This window comes from Mirounga angustirostris, unplaced genomic scaffold (assembly GCF_029215605.1).
Source record: "Mirounga angustirostris isolate CCGP_5_RB_7025 unplaced genomic scaffold, mMirAng1.0.hap1 SCAF_6, whole genome shotgun sequence".
NCBI classification, from domain to species: domain Eukaryota; kingdom Metazoa; phylum Chordata; class Mammalia; order Carnivora; family Phocidae; genus Mirounga; species Mirounga angustirostris.
Genome location: NW_026991714.1, coordinates 148,407,775 through 148,428,291, shown reverse-complemented (window position 1 = coordinate 148,428,291; position 20,517 = coordinate 148,407,775). Strand labels below are relative to the sequence as shown.

Genomic DNA, 20,517 nt, shown 5'->3' with positions numbered 1-20,517 from the left:
TAAATGTTCCTCTCTTTGGGATCACAACATAAATTATATACCACGCAAAGGGGCTCCTAGCCGGCTCAGTCGGTGGAGCCTCCGATGCTTAATCTCGGGATCATGAGTTCGAGCCCCATGTTGGGTGTAGAGATTACTTAAATATTTCCACACTTTTTTTTTTTTAACAGCATAGTGCCTCTTAAAAGGCACAAAAAGCTGTAGAGAAAAAGTGTTTGCAGGTGCAGACCTTGAGGAAGGCCCTCTGAGAACACACGTGCCCCGAGGCTAGGGCCAGTGGGGAAGGGAGTGGGGAGGCAGGCAGGTACCAGAAGTGTAGGGCTTATGAGCCAAATGAGGGTCTGGAATTTATCCTAAGCGCAGTACAAAAGAAATGGGAGAGTTTTAAGCTGGAGTAACATCTCTCGGTATAGACTTTTAAAGATGACTCCGGTGGCTACGAGTGAACTGCAGGGGGCAGTAGTGAGAACGAAGAGCAGTCTTTTGGGGCCATTGCAGATGTGGGTCCACGCACACTCCTACCTGGACAGTGATGTTCAAGGCAGGAACCAAAACTAACTAGTAGCTGGATGGGGAGTGGTGTTAGTAAGACAAAGAGGCCAAGACACCCCCTCTCTTACCCACCGAAAGTTCTCTGGAACACCTGATCTCATCTTTCCCATGTTGTGCTGGGCATCACCCACTGTGTGGCGGAACACTAGACAAGCCAACTTATTCTAGAAATGCAATTGGATTGACTCCATGAAAACCACAGGAAGTATTTATTCTGCAAAGGCAGATAGAGACGGGAGAGTTCAAATTAAATACCAGGTCTACAACTAGATTCTCCCGGGGTGGGAAGTTCCCACATGTAATGTTTGGTATCTCTCCCTAAAAAGGGAAAAACTCTCACCTTTCTGTTTTCCACAGATTTATGCAGCTGGTGCCACCGTACTATTTCAGTAACCTGCCTCCTAGCGAAAGTAAGGACATTCTCCATCAAGTAGTGGATCACCTTTCACCTCTATCAACAATGAAAAAGGAACAGAAAATGTGTGAGAAGTGCCCTGAGACTACTGAGCAGAGATGCACCATCCAGTAACGCTTCAGAATCTTTACAGGAAGCAAGATGTGCAATAAGTAACCCCCCCCCCGCCCCCGCCGGCCTGAGCGTAGCCCCGCTGGAGGTGCGGACATTTAACTTGAACAAGGAGAACACACCCCACACGAGAGTCTTGAAAAAAATAACACTTTGTATATTGTTTAAAAATAAAAAAATAGACGTTTTTATTGAGTTCTTTAAATTACGACTCCATGTTTTCCTTCTTATTGGAAAAGCTTTTAATCAACCATTCATAATTTCACCAAATTTTTTTAAAAAGCTATTTTGTAAATGGGTCACACACATAGGTGACAGAGCCCTACTTTTTTGTAGAGGACCTTACTCTGAATAAAGTCACGAGTTTTTCAGTAAATCTGAGCTGTTTTCTGGTAATTTTATATACACAAAACCACCCCACTACTGTCCATGGGAAATGGGTCAGACAGAAAGATGTTCTTTGAGTTTATCCATGATTTCGTTCATCCTGTCACCTGGAATCAACATCACGGTTCGCAAGGGCTTCATCGGGACATCATCAAAGGACCACCTGCCTCCCAGACGAGTGTCGCTCTCTTCCTGCACCGAGTAGCTGAACTTCAGGACTGCCTTCTGAACCAAATATATAACCGTAAGTTAAAAATTCAGACAACCCAAAGGCAAAACTTATTTACGTGGCAGTCAGGAATACTGTTTGACGTGTCTGAGAATGACAGAGAACAGAAGCAAAACACGGACTAAAATAAGCTCAAATGGGATATTCAGGCCCAAGTTACAAAATGCTTACCAAACAGATTTCTAACCTACAGGAGAAGCATGGAGAGCAGTGTCCTAGTCCTAAGAGGTGAACAGCAGCTAAGTGACATAATGCTACCACCATTTATAAGCGTTTATAATTCTGAAGTCATTCATATTCATTCTCATTTGATTCCAATCTTGCAACAGAAAAGTGAAACAAACACTTGTAACATTTGACAATTAATGAGAAGCATGGTCTTCAAACACTGGTCTTTCCTCATTGTCCTGGCTGCTCCCTTGGAATCATGCCGTGTGAAAACGGTAACCAGGCCATCTTAAAATACCCATCCAGCCTTCCCTAAACTATCTGCCTAAGGTGCTCAGGCAAAAAAAATTTAATTTTCACTATTTACTTCCTGAAAAACAAGGGCAGAGCTGAATCTGTGGTACTTTAGTATTTAGTCGAAGGCTTTTTAAAAGTAGTGACAGATGGGGGCGCCTGGGTGGCATCTGACTTCAGGGTGTGAGCCCATGTCTGACTCCCTGCTCAGTGGGGAGCCTGCCTCTCCCTTTCCCACTGCAGCTCCCCCTGCTTGTGCTTACTCTCTCTAATAAATAAAATCTTAAAAAGGTAGTAATAGACATCCTCTAATCTAGGAAAGTAAGTTACCCCTCAGATTTACTTAACATTTTTGAGAAGAGGTCAGGGTGAGAAAGCGTATTCTCTGGTGTCTGGTTGTCTGTCATGGCATAAGCCACCTTTCTGCAAGAAAGTGCTAGAAATCCCAAAAGTGGGAGGACATCCAGGACCAAGGGCACAGAGAAGCATGTAAGCCATCACTGGGGAGCAGGGCCTGCCCGAGCTTTCACATCAACCACCTGCATGACCTCAGATAATGGATCTAATCTCCTTCAGACTCAACGTCCCCATCGGCAAACCAGGACTAACGCCTACCCCGTGGAGTGGTTCTAGAATTACAGACCTTCTAGTAAGCATATTGAGTGCCTGATCACCATTCAACGTTCATGGCTTTTCCCCTCCCCAGGCTCCACCCTGGGGGCTGGGGGGCTGGTGACGAACCCGCTGCGAACGTACATACTAGGTGCGGGCACCGCATTAGCCTCCAGCCGCTGGCAATATGGAGAAAGAGCCGCCATCCTCAGAGGATTTTGCCATAAACAGGAAAGCAGTCAATCCTGCCGACTGTCAAGAAAATCCTTGTTTACATTCAAACAAATAGATAAGAACAGGACAGTCTTACCTCATAGAAAAATTCTTCCTCCGCATTTGCAAACATTAATTCCTCCTCCTTTTGGTTGTTCCCTTTCTTTTTGGAATTGTTTTTTCCAGCTTCCACAAATGTCTTGCTAATCAGAAGGTAGAAGTAACACTTCCCACATGGCTTGTTAGTTTCGTGTGCCTCGGCTAGTTCTTTCCTGCAAAGCATAACACAGAGAAGGTCTGCCTGCTGAACCGGGTGAAATCCTACAAACCAGAACACAGGGGAAACCCGTGAGGCCTCTGCAGGGGGTTCTGTCGTCTCTGACACGGGCTTGATGGACAGACATCAGATCTGGACACTTCTAAGCCATGAGTTCTCCTTACGTAGGCAACAGCACTTGTGATGGACTACGGCAGTGTTTTATAGTAAGCAAGAGGAGGAATCCCTCAGATGCTGAGCTGTGGATACACGGCAAATAACAGGAGTCTCAAATTCAGTTAACATCACTGCTCTGCTTCTGCAGAAGTTTAAAACCGGTAAGAATCTGGTTTTTTAAAAACAAATGTTGGGGCTCCTGGGTGGTTGGGCTCCTGGGGCTCCTCAGTTGGTTAAGCGACTGCCTTCGGCTCAGGTCACGATCCTGGAGTCCCGGGATCGAGTCCCGCATCGGGCTCCCTGCTCAGCAGGGAGTCTTCTTCTCCCTCTGACCTTCCTCCCTCTCATGCTCTCTGTCTCTCATTCTCTCTCTCTCAAATAAATAAATAAAATCTTCAAAAAAAAAAAAAAGAAAAGTAATGGTATCTGCTACTTAGAGGCTACTGTGTCTGTGCTTACTTCAGCTCATGTTAATTACCTTATCAAGTATGCAAAATAATCTAATGTGTTATTTACAGATCTATACATGTATAAGAATTATAAAAGCAGGGCGCCTGGGTGGCTCAGTTGGTTAAGCGACTGCCTTCGGCTCAGGTCACGATTCTGGAGTTCCGGGATCAAGTCCCGCATCGGGCTCCCTGCTTGGGGGAGTCTGCTGCTCTCTCTGACCCTCCCCCCTTCATGTGCTCTCTCTCTCATTCTCTCTCACATAAAATCTTAAAAAAAAAAAAACAAAAACGTTTAACAGAGCCACAACCAATGCCATTAGAGCATCTGACAACTGGTCTCCAAGCACTAGAGTCCGGCACTATGACTACAGTCCTGACACTGCAGAAATGGCATGGCAGGACAGATCCCTCTAGATTCTAGAATAGTCCATGGAGTGGCAACACAGCCTTCCAAAAACTGCGCATCTCCCTATGTATCTGGCTAATCAAAGATGTAAAGACTTCAGCTTTCTTTAACAGAGGACCAGGAGAAAGCACATCACCCTCCTGTGAAACCAAATAAAAATGAGCTCCAGCTGATCAGAAAGAAAGGCTAAACAAAGAACATGCAGGAGAAGTCCAATGAATGGCAGCTGGGCATCAGGGGCGTGCAGGGATGAGAGTCAAACTAAAAAGCAACGAACCTGTTAAATGGGAAACCTGAAGGCTCAGCCTGTCCTCACACCCCCAGTGTGAGGGCGATCAGTGGGCAAACCCAGGCACCGCGCCCCCAGAGCAAGAGCACCCATGCCGCACGGGCCAGTCGATTTCCATCCGCTCCCCCTCAGGGCACAGCAATGCCAATCCTTAGCTCTTCTGAACAATTAAAATGTTGTAAACCTAAAACCCCTGCATTAAGAAAGTACAACAGGGGCACCTGGGTGGCTCAGTTGAGCTTCCAACTCTTGGTTTCAGCTCAGGTCATGATCTCAGGGTCGTTTTAAAACAAAGAAATAAAACACAACAGCAAACCCCAAGAAGCCAGAGACACAGGATCAGGACTGCGGCTTCCTTAGTTACAAAACATCCCAGTGGGATTGAGGAACTGTACCCAGTTTGTTACTGGAGTAACTGTTCATTTTATCCATGTCACAGAAATTTGGGAAGAGGATGAAAACTTCAGTCCAGTAGAGGGTAAAAAGCCTGTACAAACTCATCTGTGTTTCTACCCTGGACATCTTGTAAGACTATTCAGACTACGCCACAAGCCATTAAGAAGCCCGCTGTTAAGAAGGGACACGCCTCTGGCAGGAGGGTCCTCCACTCGCTCGAGCTGCAAGGCTGCCGAGAGGGTGGGTGGCGCGCTTCCCACTGCAGCCGACTGCTGGGTCTGCCCCGGACAACTACCGGGCAGGGGCACGTGGCCCAGGCTCTTACTGGAGCTGCTGATGCATGGGCAGCGCGATCTGAGGAGGGACGTTGATGAACCTCTCGCTGAGGAGAAAGCCCACAGGCTTGGAGGTGTCGTTCAGATGTGTGTCCAGCTGCTCTACCAAGCTCTTTCCACAGCTCTTCTCACAGGAGCTCAGGATCAGCTCTTTAATTTGCTCAGCACACTGGGTACCCTAGGAAGCGAAGAAAGGCTTGCTGTTCACTACAGGCCACACCTGGAGCAGAAAACAAAGTGCTTTCTACCACCTTCTAACCTTACAGTGAGGGCAGTCTCCTGCCACCGCCTTTAAAATCCCACCTGTCCTCAGTGTTGACAGCTTAAGCGTTTCTCAAGGTATCTACACCTGGTTATTTACGGCCCCACGAGCAATGGTGACAGTGTTAGACCAACACTCACACACCAGAATAGCAAGCCCAGTCCATCTTGTAAAGACAGATGGCAGTAACTGGAGAGTTCACGTAAAACCTGAAGATGAAGTCTGACCGGCATCTTATTCTGAGGAAGGTAAACAGCTGGTTTTCCTTTTCTATTAAAACTCAGCGAGTCATGGGGCGCCTGGATGGTGCAGGCGTTAAGCGCCTGCCTTCGGCTCAGGTCCTGGGATCAAGCCCCACACTGGGCTCCCTGCTCAGCAGGAAGCCTGCTTCTCCCTCTGTGCTTTCCCTCTCCCAAATAAATAAATAAAATCATAAAAAAAAAAAGATTACAGTAAGATTTCACAAAAGCACATATCCTTATTGTTAATCTCATCGTCTGATATAAAAACAGTCATCATGCATTAAATGAAACAGGAGCTCAGATGCCACCCAGTGAAACCAACCTTTCTTTCAGTTAAATTTAAAAGACTTATGAACCCAAAAATCTCATCTTCATCCACATCGTCATCGCTGTCTTCTGAAACATCCGTTTGCTATTTTAAAAAGAAAAAGAATTAAAATTGATGTTTGGTTGGGAGGAAGTGGAATACCAACTCACGTTTCAGTTTTCAGACACACTTTTCGTGGCTGCCGACACCGTAGGGAAGCATCGCACGCTGAGGACCATGGGCCTTGCCCCTATCAGCTCACCTCCCTTGGTTCTGCTCCCCCTTTATACGTTGCGGAGGACTGCTTCCTGCTCCAAATTTTCTTTATGCTAGGTTCTCAATATATTACAAATCCAGACCAGATAAAACCTCTTGAAATCAACCACCTGTCTGTCTTCTAAGCGATCTGGCGGCAGCCAGCCCTGCTCTCTCCTCTGCGGGTCCCCTCCACCCACTCGCCTCTGCAGTGCGGGCCAGGCCCGAGCGCTGGGGAGGGCGAACGATGCTTGAGCACACTTACTCCTACCACGCGAGCAGGAGAGAAAAAAAGGGCAAGAAAGGAAATGATTTAGGAACGGAGAAGAATGACATGCTGGACTCCAACGTGAACCTGACGACTCTACTGACAGCCCCCCCCCCCCCCCCCCCGCCAGGCCTCGCGCTCCCTCCACACCTCCCTCCGCCGGGCGCATGTGCTTTGCTCACGCTGCGCACTCCCACAGCGCCCCCAGCACCCAGGACCGCAGGGACCCACAACTGTCCCATGTGTGTCCCTGACACTCTTCTGTGGGAAGGGAATGACAGAGCTCTGCCACCCACGGCAGCAGCGCTGCTCACGGGGTCCGGCTGAAGGAGCGGGGGCGCTCCTAGATCTCAGCCGGCTGGGCCACTGGCGGGGGGACTCGGGCACAGCGGCTGCCAGGCTTTAAGACCAACATCTCCGCTGAGCCAGGCTGTAAGAGACCACCAGTCTCCTCTTGTGGGAACGAGGAAGGCTGGGCTGGCCGAGGAAATAAAACCATGTGCCAAAACGAGAGCCGTTTCAAGCTCCACGAATCAAGAGGAGGCACTAACAGGCAGGGGCAGTAGCTCAGGACACAAGCACGCCCACGCGAGCTGGGCACACCTGCTCATGAGGGGACGGGAAGGCAAAGAAGAGAACACGTCCGCCAGCCCTGGTCCCTCAAGATCAACAGGAGACCGATGTCCTGCACTTCACAGGTCTCCCACCTACTGTAGCGAAACACATGCAGCACGGACAGAGGGCCAAGGGAAGGAAAAGGAACACTCAGTGTCGAATCCTAAGCCATTCCCCAAACTGGGCCACCTGGCTGGCTCAGCCACAGGAGCATGTGACTCTTGATCTCATGGCTGTGAGTTCAGCTGGGCAGAGAGCTTACTTTCCAAAAATAAAAGGAAGGGGGAGGGGGTGGAGGAGGAGGGAGGGGGGGAGGGGAGGGGAGGGGAGGGGGGAAGGGAAGGGGAGGGGAAGGGGAGGGGAGGGGAAGAGGAAGGGAGGGGAAGGGGAGGGGAAGGGAAGGGGAGGGGAAGGGGAGGGGAGGGGAGGGGAAGGGGAGGGGAGGGGAAGAGGAAGGGAGGGGAAGGGGAGGGGAAGGGGAGGGGAGGGGAAGAGGAAGGGAGGGGAAGGGGAGGGGAGGGGAAGGGGAAGGGGAGGGGAAGGGGAAGGGGAGGGGAAGGGGAAGGGGAGGGGAAGGGGAGGGGAGGGGAGGGGGAGGGGAGGGGAGGGGAGGGGAGGGGAGGGGGAGGGGAGGGGAGGGGGGAGGGGAGGGGAAGGGGAGAGGAATGGAGGGAAGAAAGAAAGAAATCCCCAAATGGTCAGGGGCTCACAAGCAGTTAGCATCCCCTGGAGCACACGCCCTGGTCCACCTCGAACAGCCAGCAGCCACCGAGGCAACACCACACGGCAGCGGCCTCTCCATGGGGCCGGGGTCACAATCCCATCAGCCTCATCCACGACCACCTGCGCCCCCCCCCCCCCAGCAAGAGACCTGCCTGCTTGACCCGTTCACCACCCCCTCCCATGCCTCCTCTCATCCCTCAGGCCTCCTGGTTCAACACAATTCCTAGGACCTAAGTCCTAGCAACTGCACCTAACACCTCACCCTGGAATCTCTCTCTACACAACCCACACGTGCAGTTCATGGCCCTCCCCCTGCCCTTTGCCCTCCACAGCCCTAGGATCTGCCGTCTCTGCAAGAGTCCCAGGGGCTCCGGTGAAAGCTCTGCGCAGTCCCTCTCCTAGGGACAGAAGTCTCTGTCGCTGGGACACCTCGAGTACCTCTGTGGAAGCCAAAAGCCGTAACTGTTACTGTGAAGTTATTAGTGTAATCATCCCGGTGAAGGCTGAAGCCCCCTGCTGATGGCAAGCTCTTGCAAGGATAAAAGTCTGACGGTTTCTTGTTGGACGGTCTTAGCACATGGTTAGAAGATGGAAGAGGGTCAGTCACGTCTCCTCCACACTGAGAAGGCAGCTAAGACAGAAAACGGAAGCAAGCCACTCCACACCACTGAGTCTTACTCAGGCTGTTACTGACAGATCGGGCGGACAAAAGATCCGGGGCTATGCAGCTGTTCTCCACGCAGCCCAGACCTCACCCCACAGCTCACAGGGCCAGGGGCATGGTGGGGGCCGGGGAGGGGGAGGTCGCAGGGTAGTTATCTAAGGCGGGCCTTCGCTGCGCCTCTTTATGGAAGATCAGAACGAGCCTTCCTGAATTCCGGTCAGGGCATGCGTTAACCTCCCGGGGGCCCAGAGCAGAGCCCCACAGGAGGTCACGGTGCGAGCACGAACAAGAAAGATGGAGTCGGTGTCGTCAGCACGCCTACGCAGACACTAACCGGCTGGGCACGTGTTTGGTGAAGAGGCCTGCCTTTCCCATTGCTCTAGTAAAAGGAAGCTACTGGAGGTGCTATTCCCTTCACTTGCTTTGCATTTAGTGCCATGAGGTTTAGTAACGGGGATGCTGGTGACCCTATCCGACAGTTCCAGAACCTCAGTAGAATACTGGTGGGAAAAACCAGATCGGGGTTTAGGAGAAGAGGAGGTAGCGGCTGCGAATGCCAACTTTTTCAAGACCGTCAGCTTTGACAACAAAGGGAGATGGCTCGCGGGGAGGCGGTGAGCATGAGCATCAGACCCCAGGGCCACTGCCTTTGTACCACGACGCAGACGGCACGTGCTGGGACAGGAGGAGACACCAGCCGTGGGCGCCGTCACTCTAGCACTTGCCACACACCGTGGCTCTAAGCACCGTGCGCTCAGCAACTCCTGCTGCTTCCGTACCGCCGTGCAAAGCAGGGACCAGGACCATCCTCTCGTTTCCAGAGATGGATGCGGAAACGGACCAAGGTCACCACGGCAGATTCTATTTCCCACAGATGGCCACCACAGCTCTAGCCCCACATTCTCTTCTGACAAAGGACCTCGCCCCTCCTCCCTCCGAGTGGTGGGGTCTGTGCAGCCTTGCTTTGAACCTGTGCAGACCTTCATGTCTGAGTAGGAGGACAGCGGAAATACAAAGCTGTGCCCTTGTGCCTGGTTTTCTGGGGCTGCTTGCTCCTGGACCCCAGTCGCTGTGTAGAGGGGCCCGCGCTGCGGAGGAAAGGAGGCCCCTGGCCCATAGTCCCAGCTGGGCTCCCCATGTGCAGCCAAGCACCAACTTGCTGGTCACGTGAGTGAGCCATCTTCAAAGTGAATTCCACTCCCCCCCCCCCCCCCCGCTGACTCGCTCTACCTAATGTGACACAGAGCAGAGAGGAGTTGTCCTCACTGAGCTCTGTCCAAATGACCCAAACAGATGACCGCTGCTATTCTAGGACACCGAACTGTGGGCAGTTTGTTAGGCAGCTACACAAAACCGAGAGCATCATCAGGAGCGGCGGGGGCAGGACTCACCCTCCTGCTGTGCCTCCTCCAAAAGCTCCCTCCAATGATTGATGCCCCTCCCTTCCAGGTCACCACCGCCCCACCGTGACTCCTTTGCAGACTCTGCCACTGACTTACTCCTCCAAGTAAGGGTGGTATCAGCAGTGTCCATCCCCACCCTCCCTGGGTAACCGTCCATCTGCTGAGAATGCCCAAGTCTCCGGCCGCTGCTCACACCTCCCGTGCACGTATCACAGGCAAATCAAACTCAACACGTACACACCCACACTCACATTCCCGCCTGCCCTCCTCTTCCTCCATGCTCGCAATCTTGGTTGCTAGAGCCAGACGCTTGGGAGCCACCCTTGACTCCTTTCCCCTCACTCTGACCAGTTCACTCACTAATCGCCACCATATCTCATCTCCCAAGTATCTTCCAAATAGCCCCCTTCTCTTGCTATCCATTGCCAATCCTGGGATTCCTGCATTCAGTAATCTTGGAAATTACTGGAACGGCTTTCTAACCAGCCTCCCTTCCTCCAGTAACACCTCTTTCCAGTTTGAGTTCCTGGCCCCCCAGCTAAACATCAGGAGGACCTTAACAGGCCAAAAAATAATTTAATCAGAACAGACGTAACTGTCCCGCTTACCCTTATCACGCTCCCAATATGGTTCTGTTGAATTAAGAGATCAGTTAGTTCTGCAGTGTTCACAGGAGCCTTTAGGAAAAGCTAAGAGAAGAAAAAAAAACTTATTTTAAATGAAAATCAAAGCATATTTTTTAATAAAACAACTCAGAAGAGCAATCCCAGGAGCAAAGGAAAAGCCCAGGAGAATCAAAGCTAAAGGCACTGAAATCGAAGAGGCAGTCAGTGGTAATAAAGGGGGTGTGGGGGAGAGGAGGAGAAGGATGGACAAAAGGCCAAAGAATTTGGTGACTGGACACTGGAGGCTATGAAGGGTTAAACCAAAGCCACCTTACATGGGGTAGGGATGGTGTAGAAGCAACAAGCATGGATTTTGTAGCACCAGCTGGTGCACTAAGGGACAGGACTATTATGGAAGAATTCTTCTGCCCCACAAAGTTTGGCTGGAAGAGAAAAACAGTAGAGTAGCTCAAATAATAAGCACATGAAAAGGAAGGTATTTTAGGACACAGGGTGTTTATTAACATATTAATCAGTTAGCCTTGGAGGGGAAGAGAAACAATCCTTCCTTCTCTGCAGGGTAGAGAGAATAAGAATGGGAATTCTAAAAGGATGAAATTTGACCTAGCTTGTGTTGAATGGCCTGGATTTTCTTAGAAAAGATTTGTGTGTAGGGGGTAAAAGACCATACCTGCTGCAGTAACTTCTTAATTCCGTCATAATCCTTATCAGAGATGGAGTAAGCTTCAAATTCAACATTCACTTCCTGCAAATAATGACATAGGAAAGGCAGAAGAAAAATTATTAAATTTCCTTACTATCTACAGCCCACTGATAAGTCCTCGAAACAGGCACAGTGACATTCCTCTAGGGACTCAACTACCTTGATGTTATTACTTCGCTAAGGGAACAGTCTTAGCCCAACCCCCAGGATCCTGTAATTCTACTTTTTTAATATATAAAAAGGAGGGGCGCCTGGGTGATTCAGTTGGTTAAGCAACTGCCTTCGGCTCAGGTCATGATCCTGGAGTCCCTGGATCGAGTCCCGCATCGGGCTCCCTGCTCAGCGGGGAGTCTGCTTCTCCCTCTGACCCTCTTCCCTCTCATGCTCTCTGTCTCTCATTCTCTCTCTCAAATAAATAAAAAAAATTAAAAAAAAAATCTTTAATATATAAAAAGGAAACTTCCTTTATCTCCACCCCCTCCCCAAGATACATGTTGGCAATCATCCCCCAAGCATATGACCTACCGATATACATCTAAAGGGCCTCATGACTCAGGTTTTATTAAACAGTAATAAACGACTTTTTCCCAACAATAGCTAGCCCCCTCAAGGTCCTGGAAACCTTGCTTCCAAAATTCCTTAGGGACTTACACTATCCCTAACCCCCTCCCAACTTGAAAGTATATAATGGGCACTCCTCATGACCCCAGCGCAGCTTTCGGCCCCCAGGTCCTGTCCCCGTGCTTTAATAAAACCACCTTTTTGCACCAAAAATATCTCAAGAATTCTTTCTTGGCCGTTGGCTTCAAACCCTAACGTATTTTCTACATGAAATAACACACAAAACTGGTCATCACACACAACTTCCTAAGATAATTCAAGCATTATTTTCTACTTTACAGGGTTTTTTTTTCCCTCTATCGCCACTCTTTTTGCCTCTATCTCTATCTACAGAACATGCCAGAAAAAGGACACGAAGAAAATGTTATCTGAAGAACTGTCCAGGCTTCCAACAGGCAAAAATATGGCCACGACTACCATCTGCACAGGTTACAAAGCCCCTTCGTGCCATCTCCTCACTTGACACAAAAGCCTGAGAAGAACAAAAAACTCAGATTGATCTAGTTTCAACGTAGAGCAAGTCTGCTCTGGATAAAACGGTCACAGCAGCCACAAAGAAGAGATTACTTACGTGACTGCAGTAAGGATGAGCAAAGAGCAAAATCACTTCCGAAGTCCCCGGCTGCCTAGCACTGGATTCAGCCCACGCACCTGAGGCTACACTTCATTCACTTGACAAATACTGAGTACCACCACATGCCAAGCACGGTGCCAGGCACTCACGAAGAAAAGGTAAGAAAAGGAGACATGAACGGTCCTGCCCTCAGGGAGCTTACAGTTTAGGGGGGAACAGAGACTTTAAGGAAATACTCGTGGAGATAAATGTACACATGCTAGAAACAGGTACACGGTGCCACACAGCTTGAAAAATAGTTAAGAAAGTCAGGACAGGGGCGCCTGGGTGGCTCAGTTGGTTAAGCGACGGCCTTTGGCTCAGGTCATGATCCTGGAGACCCGGGATCGAGTCCCGCGTCGGGCTCCCTGCTTGGCGGGGAGTCTGCTTCTCCCTCTCCCACTCCCCTTCCACTCCTGCTCATGCTCTCTCTTTCTCTCTCTCAAAAATAAATAAAATCTCGGGGCGCCTGGGTGGCTCAGTTGGTTAAGCGACTGCCTTCGGCTCAGGTCATGATCCTGGAGACCCGGGATCGAGTCCTGCATCGGGCTCCCTGCTCGGCGAGGAGCCTGCTTCTCCCTCTAACCCTCCCCCCTCTCATGTGCTCTCTCTCATTCTCTCTGTCTCAAATAAATAAATAAAATATTTAAAAAAAAAAAAAAAGAAAGCCAGGACAGTCTTCCCTTAGAGAAGTGACACTTGAGCTGGGAGTGAGGATGAGTTCCTGGCACAGAGAACAGCACATACGAAGGCCCTCGGGCAGGGCGAAGTATGGTGACTGCGTACGTGAGATTCTATGAAGCTGTGTGTGCCTGGGCTCCTTGATCTCTCTGCAAAACAGTAACAGAATCTAGCCTGTGATGCCACTTAAGTGTCGCATAAATAAATGAAAGGACTGCTTCACACCAAAAACAAAATCTTAGAGGCTTATAAGCGCCACCCAAGGTCAGTCCTAAATCATACCTTGGTAAGTGACACACTTATTTTGGGGCTCCGAGAAAACAGTGCATTCGCACACACTTTCAAGTTTAGCAGGTTCTGGAATGTGGGTCTCAGCTGAGGAAGGCCAGCGAGGACAATCTAAACAAGAACCGGGCTGCAGACTGGGCAGCGAATAAACTGCAGGCGCCCGTATGGGTTCGGGGCTTCAGCCGAAGAACCACAGAGAGCCCCTTAGAAGGTTGCGGTGGGTTTTCCTGGAGCGGTGGGAGGGGCCGAGCCGGCGGAGCGGACTTCTCAAAAATACCTGTGGCTGCAGTGTGCAAAAGCTCCCGTGGAGCCCGAGCTAGGCACTTTTACCATCTCCAGTCTCTGCTTACAGACCCTCAGCTGCTGGCGGTCGCTGCTCCGTCACACGGTTCTGGCGGCCAGAAAGTTTCTTCCCCACACATAAAGCAAACGGGGGTCGCGTGTGCTTCTCACCTCGTCGACGCTCTCGTCGTCTTCGTCCTCCTCTTCGTCACTGTCTCCATCGTCTTCGTCCTCATCCTCCACTTCATCTTCCTCTTCTCCCTCGTCGCGCTGCTCCGCGACGCCTGAAGGCTGCGGAGCCCCACTACCCACCGCACGCCGCTTGGGCCTGGACGCCATGTTGCCGGCCTCACCGCGCCTGCGCAAGTCCCACCAGCCCTCCCTTCCGGGCCCACCCACACAAGCCGGGGGGGGGAGAGAAGACGGACGTCCTCGGCGCTGAGCCGGGGTCCACCCCCGGGCCCCCGGCGGATTCCACGGCCGTGATCTCTAGGGGCCAAGCCAAGTTTGAGGTCCTATTTTGGCATTTTCTTCCCCCCTCCGTCCGCCTTCGGTCCCTCCGACGCTCCTCCTCCCCTTCGCTCGTGGTTCGGCCCATCTCGGCCCGCCCTCCCTGGGCCAGGGTGTCTGTGCGCATGCGCGCGCTCCCGCTGTGCGCGGCTCCGGCGGCGGGACCCCCGGCCTCCGTGCCGCTGCGGCGCGGGCACTCGCGAGCTGTCTCCATGGCAGCAGAGGCCACGTGGTGAGGGGGCCGCCCACCGGCTCCTCTCTCAGGTGGCTGCACCGCAGGCTCGTTGGCACCGCGAGATACCGCCCCCGACGGGGCGCGCTCCGAGTGCTGGGCACTGTCCCAGCGCCTAGCCTTTCGGGCCTCCGCAGCCCAGCGAGGTAGGTGTCGCCGCCCACGGTGCCGACGATGACACCGAGGCCCGCGGACGCGCAAGGCCAGCCTGCGGCGCTAGCTGGAGCGTGACGAGTGGGCAGCCGAACCCCGAGGCCCTGCTGGCCTGGGCGGGGGCCCTGGCGCGGGGGCAGCGATCGACCCCGAATGGAAGGTCGCCGGGCCCGCGCAGGTGCCTGCAGGGCCGGGCTCAGGGCCCCCAGCACCGTCGGTGGCACGGCCTGGCCCGCGGTTGAATGAATCTCCTCCGAAGCCCTGCCCTAACCGACGCTCTTTAAGCGCATTTCTTGACCTGAAAGGTTCTTTAAGATAGGGGTTAACCTTAAATGCTTCAAGTCCAGTGGGGAGATCGGAACTCCAGAGCAGAGCCTGCTTGGAGAGGATAGAGTGGAGTGGGCCGTGGTCAGCTAGAGAGTGCAGCCAGTTGTGGCCGAGGGGACATGCTGGCCTAGTGCCCTCAGACCTTTACGTTCAAGAGAACCTGGAGTTCCCCAAGATCGCTCCTCATTTCTAACATCTGTGCCGAATAAAATTCAGTCCCCAGTCAGCTGTATCCCACGGGCTACCAGTATGCAGCCATTCATTGTAAAGACGATTTGGAAAGAAAGTCCTCAATTAAAGAAGACATCAACTATCTGAGAAGGAGGTCTATGGTTTAACTTTTTTTTCCCCCCTGTAAAATGAGAAAAGTGGGTTGGATACCTCTGATTCTAAAAACGGAAGGAGCTGCCGTGTGTAGTGAAGTGGCGGCAGCCCAGAGGTTTAAGCAGAAACCTGATAACCTCTTCTCAGGGACCCTTCAGCAGCAGGAAATGGAGTCAGGGTAAGGTAAGGGTCCCCGGAGGCGCCAGGATTGTGTTCTGTGGGTTCCGTCCTTCCTGAGAGTCTCCGCTAGCAGGCCGCAGCCTGGATATTGATAGACATGCATATCAGGGATTCACATCTGATGGGGTAGCTCTCCTGCTCATACCCCTGCCTGTCTCCTGTTCCTGGTTTCCTCCCATTCTTGCTGCAAGGCAGGTAACAGGAGTTTCTCCAAGCAGGGAGCTTTCAACGTGGTCCCAGCCTATCAACAGAGTTGCACTCAGACATCATGGATAATTTTTTCTGTTTCTTTATACTTTCTTGTAGTAAAACATACACAACACAATTTACCATTTTAATCATTTCTAAGTATTAAGTTTAGTGGCCTAAGTTTATTCATTTGTTGTGCAACAGCCACCACCATCCATCCCCAGACCTTCGTCTTGCAAAACTAAAACTCGACCCGGTAAACAATAACTCCCCATTTTCCCCTTGCCCAGGCCCTGGAAACCATGATTCTGTTCTCCATCTCTATGAATTTGACTACTCTAGGGGAATCCTATAATTTTTGTCCTGCGATTGCTTATTTCACTTAGCATAAAGTCCTCAAGGTTCATCCATGTTGTAGCATGTATCAGAATTTCCTTTTTAAGGCTGAATGATATTCCGTTGTATGTATATATCACATTTTGTCTATCCATTCGTCCATTGGTGGACACTTGGGTTGCCTCTACCTTTTGACTATTATGAATAACACTGCTGTGAACTTGGATGCACAAATACCTGTTTAAGTCTGTGCTTTTAAATTTTGGGGTGTGTATACCCAGAAGTGGAACCGTTGGATCATATGGTAATTCTTTCTGTGTTTACTGTTTTTTGAAGTACTATACTTTTTTGTAGTTTGTTTTTTGAAGAACTGTACTTTTTTGTAGTTTGCACATTTTCCGGGGAGCTTGTATTGCTTTGACAGGAGATCGGGGAAAAGCCTTACTTTGTGTCCTCAGACTAGCTTCCAGCGTTGAGCGAATGGTCAGAGTGGGAAGTAGCATGGAGTATCTGACAGGAGCTGAGAAGTGATGGGAGTGCTTAGGGAATGGGCATGGGCTTCAGACGGGGATTGAATCCCACCCCTCCACTCACTGCTGCTGTGTGACCTTGGGCACCTTGCTCAACCCTTCAGAGTTTTGGTTTCCACTTCTGTGAAGTAAGGATACTAATACCTACCCTTGCTAGTTTAAATGAGGATTGAGATCCTGCAATGTAAATTGTTTAGCCCCGTAAATAACAGAGTAAGTAAGCGCTCACTAAAAGGGGCAGCTCTGACTGCTGGGAGAGGAGCAGGACACGGTTGGCAAGTGTGAGTCTTCCCAGCGAGGTAGTCTTCATCAGATCATTTCCCTGTTTCTTTAAGGAAAAGAGATCAGTTCCCCTGTTCCGGAGATGCCGGGTACACCTAAAGTGTTGTTTTCCCTCAGCGTGAACAAATATTTACTGAGCAGCTACTGTGCGGAAGAAAGTCCTGCAAAACAGCCAGCAGTGCAGAGGACCAGCCCATTTCACAATCGCAGGGACTGAGATGAAGAGCCGAGCAGCCTAGACCAGAACACAGGCTTTTGCCGTCTAGTGCAGGCTCCTTGCCCTCCGCTGCACCTCTTCCCAAAGTCCAAAGTGGCTCATGTACAATCCTCCTTTAAAAACCTGCTCATACCCCTGCCTGTCTCCTGTTCCTGGTTTCCTCCCATTCTTGCTGCAAGGCAGGTAACAGGAGTTTCTCCAAGCAGGGAGCTTTCAACGTGGTCCCGGAGAAATGCAGGCATAGATCTGTGTACACCATGGGTGGGGCTGCAGCTTGAATGAGGCTATATTAGCCCCCCAGGCTGCCGTGTCTAAGTGCCACACGCTGGGTGCTGTATACAGCAGAAATGTATTGTCTCACAGGCTAGAATTCTAAGATCAACATGTCAGTAGGGTTGGTTCCTTCTGAGGGCTTGAGGGGAAATCCGTTCTGTGCCTCTCCCCCAGCTTCTGGTGGTTCGCTGGCCATCTCTGACGTCCCTTGGCTTATTATCATATCACCCAGCTCTCTGCCTTCATCTTCACATGTTTTCCCTGAGTGTGTGTCTGTCCACATTTCCCCTTTTTATAAGGATACCAGTCATACCGGATTCGGGCCCACCCTAAACAACCTCATTTTAACTTGACTACATCTGCAAAGACCCTATTTCCAAATAAGGTTACATTCTGAGAGTTCAGACTTTAACACATACATTTTGGATTCAGTCCATAACAGGCCAAGTGCACGGATCTGCCATATCACTGCTTGCTCTTCATAGCAAGCGATGGGATGATTGGTATTTGAACTTCTTGATGGGAACAACTAAAGGAGTTCTGGGTGGAGATGAACATTGGACAAAGCCACATTGCTGAGAAAGGGGTTGTTCACTTTTGGAGAACCCTCTTGCCTGCCCCAATCCCTAGAATATTCTGGGTTCTAGTCAACAAAAGCTGGCTTTACTCATCTTTGACCAATTCGGCGTAAATCAGCTGCTGAACTCACTCACTAATCTTGCCAGACCTTATATCCATAGTAGCTGGGATGTGCACATATCACCCTAAATCATCTCCCACAGCAGAGTATGAATTCTGAATCAGAGGAGCCCTAGGCCCAGATGCAGACTTTTAAAGCCTTTATTCTGAATCATGGCAGTTTGTAGTAACAGTACTTTGTCTCTCTCTCTCAACACTTAGCTCACAGTTCTGTGGTTGTCGCTCTCCCCCCAACCAGCCTTGGAGCATCTTGAGAGTGGGTGCTAAATGTTATTTGCCCCTTGCCCACCACCCAATACTCAGCATCACACAGAAGAGACTCAGTGTTTCTTGGTAAATGAAAACAGGATTGCGGAAACCCTTATGTGCCTAATTGAGAGCCAACTTCCAGGCCTGGAAGGCCGGCTGGTGCTTAGTTCTCCTTGTTGCTAAAATTCAGGAGCTTCTGCAAGGTGGGCAAGGCAGAACAAGGTACACCAGGAGCTTCAAGGAGTAAGTCATGCCAAAGAACCTTGCTCGGTTGCTCCCCAAGTGCACTGCATGGCATTCTTTGACTTGCTGATCATCTGGAACTCACCTCTCAGTGCCTACCTTGGCTCTGGTATCTCCCATATGTATGTACTGGGGAGTGGGAAGGTGCCTCTGGAACCTCTCTCGACCCCACTGCCTCCCACACCAGTTACGGCCCCTTTTTTCCTCTTCATAGCAAAACAGATATCTCCACCTCTTGTACCTACATCTTTACCCCCGCTTTATTCTGTAACTTACTCTGTTATGGACTGAATTGTGTTCCTCCAAAATCATATGCTAAAGCCCTAATCCCCAATGTGAACTTTATTTGGATATAGAGCCTTTGAAGAGGTAATGGAGAGTAGTGCCTGGCTGGCTCAGTTGGTAGAGCATGTGACTCTTGATCTCAGGGTCCTGAGTTCAAGCCTCATGTTGGACATGGCACCTACCCCCCCAAAAAAAAAAAGAGAAAAAGAAAAAAGAGGTCATAAAGATTAAATGAGCTCATTGCGAGGTCAAGCCTTATTGCTATACGCATTAGGTGGAGCCCTAATCCTCTAGGTCTGGTGTCCTTAGAAGAAGAGGAAGACACCAGAGGTTTCTCTGCACAAACACAGAGGAGAGGCCATGCGAGCACACAGCAAGAAGACAGTAGTCTGGAAGCCAGGAAGAGAGCTCTCACCAGGAACCAACCATGATGGCACCTTGACCTTGGACTTCCAGCCCCCGGAACTGTGAGAAAATGAATGTCTACTGTGGAAGCCCCCATTCTGTGGAATTCTGTTATGGCGTGACTAAGATAAAAAGTATCACTCCGGTACAAAGGGCTTAGTTTAATAATGCAAACACTTGAAAGCAAAACCAATCTACCCACTGCAGATAGAGAAAATGTTTCTTCTGGGTTCTACTCTGTGGTTGTCTTAGATAATAAAATTGACGGCTTCCGGATAATAACTGTTAAGAGATTCCATGAGATGTGCTGCTGGACTTGACAAATAAAAATCAGACTACCACCCTTATTCCTTCTCTGCCATGGCTCAAAGCACCTCTAATGCAAAATTAAGAGGAACCATTGCTGGTGATTCTTTTCCCTGCTAGAGCCTCATGTCATCAAGTTCAGTGAGAAAGAAATCACCTGATAAGTGCACAAAGATAGTCATACTCACACATTACTAATTTTCTTAGTAATTGAAGATTTAAAGTTAATAATGTTTTTAGAATTGATTCCCCCTAATTGACAGGTACTGTTCACTGTACTATTAGCACATTCAGCCCAGGGCAGAATCCGAGGGCTCCGAGAAAGGTCTACAGGTGATGGGGGGGGGGTGCGGTTTGGTGTGGGGAGTCCCAAAAGGTTCTGCAGAGCCAAAGGGTCTGCAGCAAAGGCCCAGGGACTAGGCGACGGACCCTGCTCTTAGCAGAGGAAATACCGGGGGAGGACTGGCTCATGGGACAGCCAAGGTACATGTGTTTCTAAAGGCACATACATAGATGACATCAGCCAGCCACCCTGTGAGTGAGGAATGACTTCTGTCCCAATGGCTTTCTCCAGTCACAGGAGTTTAGACAGTGGCATTACTACAGCTTCTCACAGACCAAGAAAAGGTCCAGAACATTCCCATCCACACCCCAGCCAGCAGGGAGGCAGTGGGGAAGAGTAGGCGCATGGCACTTCCCTCTCAGGGCAGGCCCCACAAAGTGTGCACATCACTACCACTAACATCCTGTGGGCCAGAGCTAGTCCCCTGGCCACATGCGGCACTTGTTTTTATTTTGGGCAAATGTGTGCCTTGTTACTAATGAGGGATTCCATTTCTGTGAGTGAGAAAGGAAGGGTGGGTATTTGGGGGCAACTGGCAACCTCTGCCCCCCACTCCCCGCCCATCCAGGTAAGACCTCCAGTTATGCTTCCA

General features: G+C 50.4%; 3 protein-coding genes across 15 annotated transcripts in view; 2 read left to right on the top strand and 1 right to left on the bottom strand.

Annotated features, from left to right (window-relative positions):
- DHX32 (DEAH-box helicase 32 (putative)) overlaps positions 1-1,454 on the top strand; it is a 50,733-nt gene extending 49,279 nt beyond the window's left edge. For all 4 annotated transcript variants that reach the window (XM_045879057.3, XM_045879055.3, XM_064595446.1 and 1 more), the window contains one exon: positions 910-1,454. In XM_045879057.3, the coding sequence (XP_045735013.1) occupies positions 910-1,081 (172 nt within the window). In that variant the 3' untranslated portion in view covers positions 1,082-1,454. The remainder of the gene's footprint in view (positions 1-909) is intronic.
- BCCIP (BRCA2 and CDKN1A interacting protein) lies at positions 1,239-14,211 on the bottom strand. 2 transcript variants are annotated; one of them, XM_045879059.3, is made up of 7 exons: positions 14,014-14,211; positions 11,325-11,399; positions 10,637-10,717; positions 6,116-6,205; positions 5,280-5,467; positions 3,079-3,253; positions 1,239-1,687 (listed from the first exon to the last, which is right to left on the bottom strand). In XM_045879059.3, the coding sequence occupies exons 1-7, from the start codon at positions 14,179-14,181 to the stop codon at positions 1,520-1,522; spliced, it is 945 nt and encodes a 314-aa protein (XP_045735015.1). In that variant the 5' UTR covers positions 14,182-14,211; the 3' UTR covers positions 1,239-1,519. The 2 variants fall into 2 exon arrangements, with proteins under 2 accessions (XP_045735015.1, XP_045735014.1); XM_045879058.2 differs by having other exon boundaries at positions 1,239-1,690; positions 14,014-14,209.
- A 262-nt stretch (positions 14,212-14,473) lies between these two features.
- UROS (uroporphyrinogen III synthase) overlaps positions 14,474-20,517 on the top strand; it is a 32,925-nt gene continuing 26,881 nt past the window's right edge. For 3 of the 9 annotated variants that reach the window (XM_045879054.3, XM_045879053.3, XM_064595449.1), the window contains exon 1: positions 14,476-14,730. The gene's annotated coding sequence lies outside the window, so the exon portion shown is untranslated. Of the gene's footprint in view, positions 14,731-20,517 lie in introns of all 9 variants that reach the window. The other 6 variants (XM_064595450.1, XM_064595452.1, XM_064595451.1 and 3 more) reach the window with 3 other exon arrangements.